This window comes from Triplophysa rosa, linkage group LG9 (assembly GCF_024868665.1).
Source record: "Triplophysa rosa linkage group LG9, Trosa_1v2, whole genome shotgun sequence".
In the NCBI taxonomy this organism is placed as follows: Eukaryota; Metazoa; Chordata; class Actinopteri; order Cypriniformes; family Nemacheilidae; genus Triplophysa; species Triplophysa rosa.
Window position 1 is genome coordinate 25,204,918 of NC_079898.1, and position 12,761 is coordinate 25,217,678.

At 39.0% G+C, this 12,761-nt stretch overlaps 1 protein-coding gene across 4 annotated transcripts in view; it reads left to right on the forward strand.

Annotated features, from left to right (window-relative positions):
- The window catches only part of LOC130559316 (signal-induced proliferation-associated 1-like protein 2), a 90,537-nt gene that overhangs the window by 41,930 nt on the left and 35,846 nt on the right, over positions 1-12,761 (forward strand). For all 4 annotated transcript variants that reach the window (XM_057342313.1, XM_057342315.1, XM_057342316.1 and 1 more), the window contains exons 5-8: positions 3,612-3,786; positions 4,045-4,148; positions 5,786-5,943; positions 6,621-7,197. In XM_057342313.1, the coding sequence (XP_057198296.1) occupies positions 3,612-3,786; positions 4,045-4,148; positions 5,786-5,943; positions 6,621-7,197 (1,014 nt within the window). The remainder of the gene's footprint in view (positions 1-3,611; positions 3,787-4,044; positions 4,149-5,785; positions 5,944-6,620; positions 7,198-12,761) is intronic.

Consider the following 12,761-nt stretch of genomic DNA (forward strand, 5'->3'; position numbering starts at 1 on the left):
TCTAGCCCACATGTGCTTGTGCATATTTATCCATTGTATGTGAAGACTCGTCGCGAATGAGAGGAGTGGAAGATCGCACTGACCCGTAAACTGCGCTACGTGATGTCAGCTTTACTAGATTAGGTTTTAGTCATCAGCTCGTGGGTAATATTTGATGTGCTGTTTACCACACCGATATATCTTGAGAGGAGAGCTACCCGCAGATGGCTGCACGTTCAACACGTTTGCTGCTTCGGGAACGATCGGTGGTCTTGGCCTCCAGGGAGGCAGGTGCGATAAACAACACCTATGTAACGTAATGCTCTAATGACCTGCCGTCAGCCACCCACGCAGCCCGGAGGGAAACGCACAAAAGAGCGGAAATCATATCACGTTACCCTGGGCTGCTGCAGGACACGTTTACTGCCCGCTTGATGATAATGGATCGTGAAAAGTGTACCTTTTATTTCCTGTTTTATCTCTGGCTTCTTTTACAGAACGACAGATTGATGGACTGCTATGCAGCGGAAATCTTTTCTGTGGAGCACGACAGTAGCGTTCTAGAGGCAAAAATGTTCAATTCTTGTTTTTCATAGATGGGAAAATGAAACGCAAAATACATCTGAAACCAAAGTCGGATAGGCACTCTTCCCCCGATCGCTGAATATGTTTTATAGTAACCGGAGACCTGGCCTTAGCTTTAAAGTTGTGAGAAGTCAACAGGAGATAAACGGGCACATTACTGTCCCAAGGGCTGATGGGTGCGACAGAGCTCAATGATGATGTCACGGTGGTCACAATAGAGTTTTGTAAAGGATCAGGCTTAAAGGGAAAACCAGGATACGGCTGCATTTCTTTATTTAGAATTTTTCAACATTTTAGATTATTAGTGAAATACTCAAAATTATGAATGACATAAGGGGAATGTGTTGCGAAAATAAATCATTATTACAAGCATGCCAGCCAGTAGCAATCGTTTTTTAACATCTTCCCGACCAATTATTTATTAGCAACAAGAACAACTTTTGACATGAAATTGGTTGGATTCAAGATGCTAAATAATAATTTTCTGAGGAAACGATGACATTTTCTAAATGCAATGCAGTGGGTTTATGTGATGGACATGAAATATAGACCATTTTGCAAGATGTAAAGAGGGTTTAATTTCACATATACTGTATAATTAAGTCTTAAAGATTGATTAAGTCTTGAAGTTTGACATTGTGATTCAGTTCTACATGTTCCGTTGGTTGTAGTTTGTTGTAACATTTGTGTAGTGTTAAAAAACTGAAATTGACTGTTCTCTGGTGTTATTTACATCTTGCAAAATGGTCTACATATGCATACATTACATCTTTCTCTTTTTAAGAAAACAAATGTGCTGATTACAGTACTGTATATACACTAGTATTCATTATGAACAAACCCAGGTGCAAGTTCTGTTAAATGGAAAACCTGAACAAGATGAATGTCATCACAAGATTTCTTAAGTTGTATTTGAACGCTGTGTTTTCGAAACCAGCGATCGTTTGTTTCCCACCTGTTTCTTTAGATTAAAAAAATACCTGTTGGTTCACATTCTGACACATTGAGTCGTGGTAATGATGCAGGAAACATAAGTTCAGGCTCAGCTAGCATCACTTGTCCTTTTATCTGTTTGTAAATAATGAATTGATGGGGTTAAGAGGTCTGCATTTCCCCCTTTTAACCCAAGCCCGCTATTTACTGCTTTACTGCTCTTCTCCCAGTATGTGTGTCCTTTCTAAAGCCAAGCCGGGCTGTTTCTCCTCTGTACCACATTAGCTCTGCCTGAACAAACGCCGTGGCTGCTCCATAATCCAGTCGGATGAAGGTTTCAGAGAGCAAGGTCGTCATGACAACAGCATGGTTCCATGCTGGGAATGCTTGACCTGCGTTCAGACTCGAGACTGAACCCGGAGAACTGAAATATCAACTCTCATGCCGAGAAGCCATTTCTCCGGCCTCATCGGCCCCGCTCGCTGTGTTAAAACTGGGTTAGAGTTTTGTATGGAGGGTCTGTGACGTGGTTATCTTTGTGTTTGTACTCAAATGAAGAAAGAAGAGTTTTTATCAGCTTTAATTGGTTTACTGGTTTCACTGGCCACCAAGCTGGCTAAGCTGGTCTGTTTGAATGGTTTTAGAGGGCTTTTGAGTATCAGACTGGAAGACTAAACTAAACCAGACCATTAAACAATGTTATGAAAATTATAACTGTACTTGTCTTGAACTGTGGTTAATTTTATGTATTTTTTAAAATAAAATCATAAAAAGTCGAACGTAATCTTTCAATTTCCATTATAATCATTAAACCCTTAAATAGCAAATCCCCAAAGTGTCTCCTTTGTAGTCTTTGTTCGTGCTATTGAACTGAAAAAAAGAATAGAACCCCAACAGAAACCATTACAGAAATTCTAATGGTTTCCATTAAAATACCAATATGAACATTAGCTTTTTCCATTTAAACCATTACAAAATTCCTTTTTGTATTATGGGCATTATTCCAGTTGGATTTAACATCCTACCAACAGAATCCATCACATACCAGTAGAACCATTACAGTTTCCATTTAAACCAATACAAATCCCTATAAAACCATTACAACTTCCTTAATGGTTTCTATGTTTTTTTTTCAATAGAAACCATTAAAGAAGTTATAATGGTTTTATTGGTTTAAAGGGATTTGTATTGGTTTAAATGGAAACTGTAATGGTTCTACTGGTATGTGATGGATTCTGTTGGTAGGATGTTAATCCAACTGGAATAATGCCCATAATACAAAAAGGAATTTTGTAATGGTTTAAATGGAAAAAGCTAATGTTCATATTGGTATTTTAATGGAAGCCATTAGAATTTCTGTATTGGTTTCTATTGTTTTTTTCAGCAGGGGTTACCCCTGCTGAAAAAAACAATAGAACCCCAACAGAAACCATTACAGAAATTCTAATGGTTTACAATAAAATACCATTATGAACCATTAGCTTTTTCCATTAAAACCATTACAAAATGCCTTTTTGTAGTGTGTTTTGGGCATTATTCCAGTAGGATTTAACATCCCACCAATAGAATCCATCACATACCAGTAGAACCATTACAGTTTCCATTTAAACCAATACAAATCCCTTTAAAACCAATACAACCATTATAACTTCTTTAATGGTTTCTATTGATTTTTTCAGCAGGGACATTTTCATACATGAAAAAAACAACAGAACCCTGCCCAAAACAATATAATAAAAAAAATGTAATCGATTTAATGGTTATAATGAGAATTGTATTGGGTTTAATGGAAACTATAATGGTGTTTACTGGTATGTGATGGATTGTGTTGGTCCTATTGGAATAATGCAAAAACACACTACAAAAAGGAATTTTGTAATAGTTTAACGGAATGGTTCGAAAACTTTTGCATTTCTATGATGGTTTCTGTTGGGTTTCTATTGTTGTTTTTCAGCAGGGACGTGTAATTGATTTTTCTGTTGTTGTATTTAACCCGGAAAATTCCTAATACAGTTCTTGCAGATGTCCCATTTTTTGCATTTCGTTTTAGTTAAATGATTGGATTGATGTTCAGTCGCTGTATGTAATCTGTGATGTTTATGATTCTGTTACAGCTCAGTTTCCAGCACAAAGTGGGCATCTTGTACTGTAAAGCGGGTCAGAGCACAGAAGAAGAGATGTATAATAATGAGAACGCCGGGCCGGCGCTGGACGAGTTCCTGGATCTGCTCGGTCAGAGAGTTCGGCTGAAAGGATTCACGAAGTACAGAGCACAGCTGGACAACAAGAGTATGTGCTAATGAACAAATATTACACTAACATCGTCTCGCTTTAAAAGATTTGCACGATTTCACTTTTTGTCACGGTAATATATGTAGTACGTTACTATTATTTTACCTTTCCAGAAATGTACATCGTTAAAATCATTTTATCTAAATATTTTTACATAGACACAGACTCACAAAACACACTACTGTCCAAGTTTGAAGATGTTCTGAATGATTACTGTCGTATTGTTGACAAATCTTCACATGTTCTCTATTCCAGCGGACTCCACCGGTAGTCACTCGCTTTACACAACCTACAAAGACTATGAGCTGATGTTCCACGTGTCCACGCTTCTCCCCTACACACCCAATAACAGGCAACAGGTCTGTATTATTACTTTGTGATGCTCCCTCCATTTCTGAAATAACTCTTTTATAATCTAATTCATTCCTGATGAAAAACAGGTCAAATGGGTGTTCAAATTATGTTGAATGTTTTTCATAAGTCGTTGAGTAATTCTCACAGGCATTTTTGTCTATATTGACCTTTGTGTCTTTAAAAGCCACTGGGTTTGGAGGTTTTGTTGTCATAGCAACAGTCTTTCGTGTCGGTAGATGAATCAAAATCCATTTATTTGTTACCAAGTATACACACAGAATATTTTACAGTCCGTCGGTCTTTATTGCCAAAGAAACCCATCAGGGCGTAATACAAGATCACATGACCATTGTTTTGCAATATAGACCATAGCTGCGTCCTGATTCGCATACTATCCAAAGTCCTAAATAGTATACAGGTGGGGCAGTCATGGTTAGAGAGTCAGACTCGTGACCAGAAGGTTGCCGGTTCGATCCTCAGGGCCGGTGGGTAATGACTGAGGTGTCCTTGAGCAAGGCACCTTACCCCTACTTGCTCCCCGGGCGCTGCAGTGATAGCTGGCCACTGCTCCGGGTGTACGTGTGTTCACCACTTGCTGTGCGTGTGTTCACTACTCTCTGGATGGGTTAAAAGCAGAGGTCACATTTCGGGTATGGGTCACCATATCTGACTAATAGGTCACTTTCACTTCACTTTCACTATTCAAAAATTGAACTAGTATGTCCCAAATCGTAGTATGGTGAAATGGTCTACTGTTTCTGGTAATGTTGGAAGTATAAATCCATGGACACTCAACGGCTGAGATTACCCAAAACGCAGAGGGCGTAGTTTAGTGACGCTACACTGCATTAATCAAATTAAATACAGTAAACATTACTTACGAAATAATGAATGAATAAATACGTAAATGCAAGGAAGATTTTGATGTTCGTGACAGTTAAGGATCACAATGTCGTCCAGGCAACAACGCCCACTTCCGTTTCGTGTTAGTATGTCCCAGTGCGTGCATACAGTTTTGCTACGCACCAGTATATACTTTTCCATAACAAAAGCGGTACATACTTTAAGGGCATAGTCTAAGTAGGCGAATTGGGACACAGCAGAGACATTTTGCTTCAAATCCCTTTTGCCTGTCTTGTTTTGATTTTTTTAAACATTTATTTTATGTTTAAATATAATGTGGCTGAATTTGATTGGCAGGATTAAAATATTTTGTTCTCCGTCTTTAATTTGAATTGTGCAGGATTAGCCTATAAATCCCTGGCCGTAATATTTGAGAAGATTCATCTTCTTATCCACCCTGTCTCAAGCTTAATCCTGTTTGTTCAGGGGCCGCACGGACAGACACAAGATTAATATGACACTACCCAGCAGGTTCAGAGATATTGAAATGTGAAGTTTCTAACACTGTCACGGAAGACTGTTATCAAATATCTGTCTCTGCTAAAAATCTATTAAAGCGATATTTCACCAAAAAAAAATCTGTCATTTATTCACCATCATGCTGTATATCACACTATAAAACAACAAAGATCATTTTAGGTGTTTATAACTTTTTATTCCTCTACTCATCCAAAGGTGATGAAAGTGTATTAAAATGTGGATCTCATTTTTGTTCCCACTTTCTTCTTTCTCTCACCAGTTGCTCAGAAAAAGACACATTGGAAATGACATTGTGACCATCGTGTTTCAGGAGCCCGGTGCTCTGCCCTTCACACCCAAAAACATTCGATCTCATTTCCAACACGTGTTTGTCATTGTTAAAGTTCACAATCCCTGCACAGAGAACGTCTGCTACAGGCAAGTACAGCCAACCATTATTCTCATGAATCAAAGCATTGTTTCTCGAAAGAGAATTAGATTTACAGTCAATTATGAAACCTACTCAGAGATGCACTCTTCCGTTTGAGAAATGATGTGGCACTTAAAGTGATTTCATTTATCTTTGATGTCGTTTACCTTTGAAAAAGAAAGTATCTGTGAAATTTAAGTACCTTTATTAGATCCCGAAGAAGCTAAAAGGAAAGAATCGGTGTGTTCATCTTTCACTTCTCTGTCATTTTGTGATAGTTTAAAAGTCACGTTTCATCTTCTGGTTAAAAGGGGTGCCACTAGTTTTTGAGGGGCTATTCATTATTTTAATTAAAGGTTTAGCTCACCAAAAAAGAAAATTCTGTCATCATTTACACGGCAATGTGTTGTTTCATGTACTGTTTATTACTTTAAGGAGTAGCTAAGGTGAAGAACTGTAGTGGTCAGTATGTCTGTCAAACTCTGATAGGGACAAAAAACATTTGTACGAGAAATCTGCTGTTTCATGAAAGAAAGTTAAATGTGTTAAAGAAAACGTGTACTGTATGTAAATTATGGCAGAATATTCATAAAACCTTTTATTTGGTCTGTAAAGTGCACTTTGGTTACTTTGGTTTCCGTTATCCAAGCCATAAGTTCAACATCTTTCTCCTTGGTCTTTCCAGTGTGGCGGTATCCAGATCGAAAGACGTGCCTCCATTCGGACCTCCCATTCCTAAAGGTGTGACCTTTCCCAAGTCCGCCGTCTTCAGGGACTTCCTTCTGGCCAAAGTGATAAACGCAGAAAACGCGGCTCATAAATCCGAAAAGTTTCGCGCCATGGCGACCCGTACGCGTCAGGAGTATCTCAAAGACCTTGCAGAAAACTTTGCAAGCACGACGACGGTGGACTCCGCTGTAAAATTCAGCTTCATCACGCTGGGTGCTAAGAAGAAAGAGAGAATTAAACCGCGGAAGGACGCCCATCTCTACAGCGTGGGTGCCATTACCTGGAGCGTAGTGGCACGGGATTTCGGACAGTCAGCGGATGTGGAGTGCCTGTTGGGTATTTCTAATGAGTTCATCGTGCTCATTGAGGAGGAGTCCAAGAATGTGATTTTTAACTGTTCGTGTCGGGATGTCATTGGGTGGTCCTCTGGTGTCATGAGCATCAAGATCTTTTATGAACGTGGGGAATGTGTGATGTTCACTGCGCATGACCACTGTGGAGAAGACATTCGAGAGATCGTACAAAGACTCGAGGTAAGACATCAAAATCCAAATGAAAACATGCTAATTATTTTCCTCCGTGAGTTGAGAACAAACGTTGGCCTCCAGTTTTTGTTGTGTTTTCTTGAGTAACAATGTAATTATTCCTTACATGACTAACCTTCAGGGATTGCTTGGCTTAGTTTGAGAGATGTTTTCATTTGAATTAAAAGGATCTGTAATTAAACATTTTCGTCATCTTTCTGTACATATACTGTTCATCCACCTGCTACCTGTAAGGACTCTTAAAGATCACTTCAAATTAAAATCTGTGTGTTCTTGCTGGCTCACTGTAAGCCTCATAATCTTCTTATAAGATTTCTCTAGAGGTTTAAGTAGTATCAGTTCTCAAGATTTGGCCAGTACTGGTATAATATTACACTTGGCTGTAGTCCTTATGTTCATGGATCTTGTGGATGCCCATGCCAGTAAGACTCACTTGGGTCTATAAGAATTTGGCTTTAAAACACTGTCTAGACTGTAGACTCTAAGACTATGTCCCAAAGCATAGCATCTTCACACTACATGCTCTTTTACATATGTGTTATGCAAAATCATTTTTTTAGATGACCAGTTTAGTTCTCCTGTACGCCTGCTTTATGACAGAGAAGCTCTTGTTCTGCTGGTTTGGGAATGGTGGTCCGGATGTGGTCGTAGGGGTTACCCAAAATTATACCCTTTTGGGTATTATAATTGTGACAAGCAGAGCGGGACGAGGGCCGTGAGGGAATGGCGCGAGGTTGCACCGGTCTCGCATCTCTCACGAAGGAGCTCCGGAAGCATAAAAGGAGGAGCGACAGCAGTGAAGGACGAGAGAGAACCAGGCCTGGATTTTATGTTATGTTTTATTATGTTTGTGTGGCAGGCAGTCGACTGTGAGGGAGCTGTCGGCACTTTACTTTCGTTTTGTTGATTGTTTATTTTATTTAAAGTTTGGTTTAACCTTCGCCGGTTCCCGCCTCCTTCCTTCCTTACTTTGAACATTGTTACAATAATAATTTGTGGACAGCATGGCATTTCATTCTAATTGTATTATGGAGTGAAGTTTTAAGGCATCTTCTACACAAGCCTTTTTGTTGCTTTTTTTGAACCTACAGTATGTTGATTGAAATGGTTCAGTAAACAGCGCATTTCCAGCTGTGAGACTCAAATTAAAAGTCAATCCACCACCTGTAGAGGACGTTCACAATCAATTCGTGGGGCAGTCGTGGTCTAATGGTTAATGGTTTATCTTAATAATTTGTGAACAGGTCTGTAAAAAACAACTAAATATAACCCATTTTTGGTTTTTTTTTTTCAACAACAGCCATATCGACAACATGAGAGTAGATGAGTGAAGTGTTCATTTTGAAGCCACAGGCACCATACATTCCCTGAAAACCACCTGTTTTGGTTCCAGCAAACAAATCAATTGGGGGCTTAACCCACATGAGGTTGAGTAAATAATAATATTTTCATCTTTGTACATGATGTGATGCTGCGTCAGCTGTGTCTACAGAAAAAGAAGGCGTTGGTGGAACGCGGTAAAGCTTTCAAATGCGTAGGTAGACAGCTCGATGGATTTCAGAAGAGGTTGATTCACCATGAGGCTTTTTTATTATTGACAGCCGCTAGAAAGAAAGCTGGAGAAAGGCGTAATGTGAAGCGCGCTGTGACTGATGAGCTCAGCGGGGTTACCTGGATGCTTTTACGGTCGTGCTCGGGGTGCAAAGGGGATTAGCGTCACTCCGGTGTTTGGCCTCATTTCCTAAAGGCATCTTTTGTACCCAGACCTGGGTCAGGCACGATGCTCTCTGAACAGATGTTTCTCATTCGATAGCCTCTCCACCTGTCTGACTGCTCAGTTGATCTGATGATGGAGATGAGATTTTCTTTGGATTTACACAATGGGACTGAGTTCATGACGTGAGGATGCCGTTCAAATTTTTAGGAATTTTCATAATCTTGTTGATAAAATGACTTTGAGTCGATGTTGTTTTAACGACAAGTGTGTTGTTCAGTGAGCTTTATTTTAAAGCATTCAGGCTTTTTTAGTGTGCATTGATGTTTAGTTTTTGTTTGGAATACTTTAATGATGGATGGATGTGCTTTTTGGATCTACAGTATGTAATCTTTGGATTTATGTAAGTGTTGAATATTTTCATAAAAACTTGTGTTCAGCTAAGATAAGAAGTCATTTACATCTGGTATTGCATGAGTTTGAGTAAATTATTCATTTTACTGTGACTATTTATTGAACTTATAATGATGCAGGACTGTCATTGGTCTCTGTGGCGTGCTTGCGTTGGGTGTAAAAACTGAGACCGTGCTGCTTTGTAAGCATTATAGTGAGCCTCAATGAATGAAACATTTCTCACTAACATCCCCTCCGTCGATGTGGTTTTAAACTGGAACCCCTCTGTGCGCTCGGCACCTCCAAAGTCAAAGCTCGGCAGGTCACGGCTCACGCTGAGTCTGCCAGCAACTCGCCGCTCGGCATGCATCACGAACTGCGACAGACACGCCAAACGGTCTCACCTCAGGGGCTCCCGGCGCTGTGACACTGTGTGTGTGTGTTTTTGAGATGTGAGCGATTGGATGACACGCTGTACCTGCATCCAGCTCTTCTCCTGCAGGATGGGATACATTAGCATACGTAATGAGCCAGCGAGTAGCAAGGACGAGATTCAGGTTCATCTCTGCGTATTCTGATCCTGATGCCTGCTTTTCTCATGTTTCAGTTTGGACAAAAGGTGCCGTAAGGGATTTTGTGCAAAGATGGGAAAGTTTGTGTTTGAGTTTTGTTTATTACTGCGTACCAAAGTAAAACTTTGTTTTGAGACTGAAATGATAGTTCACCCTAAAATGAAATTCTTCATCGTTCGTTTATTCACCCTCATGTCATTCCAAACATGTATGACTTTATTTCTTCTGAAGAACACAAAAGAAAATATTTTGAAGAACGTTGATACAGCGACCCACATTGACTTTCATTGAACCACTGAAACATTTCTCAAAATATCTTCCGCTGAGAAGAAAGAGTCACATACAGGTTTTGAACGACACGAGAGTAAATGAATCTTTTTTATTTTTGGTCAGTCTATTTCTTGATGCTGTTACAGAGTCAGGTGTGATTTCTTTCTAGTGCTATCTGTCTTGTAGCGAGTGCAATTTCTAAATAAATGATATTCTGAACTTCCAAGCTTTCGTACTGCACCTGTGGTGATCTATTGTGGATGAGATGCTGCCTGATGCTTGGCCCAGAATCTGTCAAAGGCCCAGATCTGATCTGTGGGCCATCTGGACCGACACTGGCATCACGGTACACCATCCAAACCCTGCACTTCTCGCTCAAAACAGAAGTTTCAAATCACACATCATTTTCTAATACATAAAAGTTGATCAAACAGCGTTTTAATGCTTAATTTCTTTTTCGTGTAAATTCGGTTGATTTCTGCCATTTTGTCCATACAGTAGACACACATGTATGCCACATTGGCAACTGTATTGTATGCCAACATTGCCTCCATATTGGGGAAGGCAAAACTGCATTATAGACGGTTTCAGTGGCAACAACATAAACAAACGTTATGTGGCCCATGACGTAACTTCTGCTAGACATCTACAAAGAATCAAGTACTGTTGAGTAGTTTAATTTATATAGACATATTCTTTTATATTGTATATATACTTCACCCAAAAATGAAAATTCTGTCTTCATTTACTCACCCTTCGATTGTTCCATCCACACCTGTATACTATGACTAAATGTAAATGTATACATTTCGTTGTTTTGCTGAACATGCAGGAAGAAATTCGGAAGAATGTCAGATGTCATCCACCATTTACTGCCATAGTAGGGAAAATAAATACTATGGGAGTCAATGGGGGATGAGATTTGACAATCTTCTAGATATCTTCCTGTGTGTTCAGCAGGACGAAGACATGTATACAGGTTTGGAACTATCTGAGGGTGAGTAAATGATGACAGAATTTTCAATTTTGGGTGAATTATCACTTTAACCTAGAAATATAAGCCAAATCACTGCTTGACAGTGTGAGTGTTCACAGTTTCCCATGACTAACTACTGACATTATAAGTAACTAGAGATAAAATATTTTTATACTATTATATCGTAAACCATTGAAAATGATTAAGAAATGTAAACATTATTGTGTTTTATCAACACCCCATTCATGTCGGTGTTTAAGATTGTATGGTGGCACCATTGACATATAACAGCAATTGGTCAAGCATTTAATGCGACGTCTGTATATCTATGGTTTTGTCTCTGGTAGGTGTTTTCCGCTGCTGATTGCCATAGTAACATTTACAATCCACATTTACACACATCACAGTAATTGACCCATCTGGTCACATGATCTTACCGTCTCACTCTCCACTGTAGTTGCTCTTGACTTGCATAAAGTTTAACATGACTTCAAAGGTACCTTTAAAGGGGTCATATTGCGCGAATGCGTGTTTTTCTGTGTCTTTGGTGTGTTATAAGTTGCCCGTGCATGCAGGCCCGGATTAAGAACTCAGAGGCCCCTGGGCACAAGTGTTTTATGGACCCCCCCCATACACACACATGCGCACAATAACGTTTTAAATTAGCCTAGGGTACTATGTGTATGAAACACCTCTATGTTTCAGGATTACAGGATTACATTGACAAGTTACAAACTATGATCACAACCTGAAGGACAATATCAACACCTGTACACATCCTCCATCATACAGGATTTACATCACATGATTGCAACAAGGCCTTCCTGGACCAGCAACAACAATATTAAGACCTTTCCCTGCATACTGTAACTCACTGGCATATTCAAGCACACACTACCACACCTCAACCTTTTAATTCAGTTCTATCAGATTCTTCCATAATTCAACACAAACATGCCAGATTCACAAAACTGTTCTTAAGAGAAAATATAAGAACTTTCTTCAGATAAATTACAGAAAGTTCTTAAAAAATATTCTTAAATGCAATTCTAAAATACTGTATTTCCATCTTAATTTTTTCAAAGACTAAACGGGCAGGGCAGTCTATGTCAATGATTATACTACAAGAGTAATTTGTCCATTTGTTAAACTTTATTTGTGTAACAAGCACCTCGCAACTCGCGTTATTATGTAAGCGTGTAATGTGTTACAGTAAACGACATTAACAAGTATTATAAGTATACTTCTTTAGCATATATATTATGACATCATCATATATATTTTTTAAACATTTTGCAATGTATGTAAAAGCACTGTGGATTATCTAATAATGAAGGCTAAATATTGGTAACTTAAGGCAGTTACTGATCAACATTATATCAATATAAAATAATTCACAAAAGTGATGGAAACGCCAAATTTCGAATTAAAAACGCTTAACTCGCAAAAAAAGTTTTTATGCTCGCTTGAGGTGGTTTTTCATTTTTGCGAAAAAGGTTTATGCGAATAATGGGAGATGGAAACGCATTTGCCGAATAAATTCCTCCAAAAACTCACGTAACTGCACTATGAGACGGCCGGTGTAACCTGACTAACCAGTGTAATGATCTTGTGACACAGCATCAGA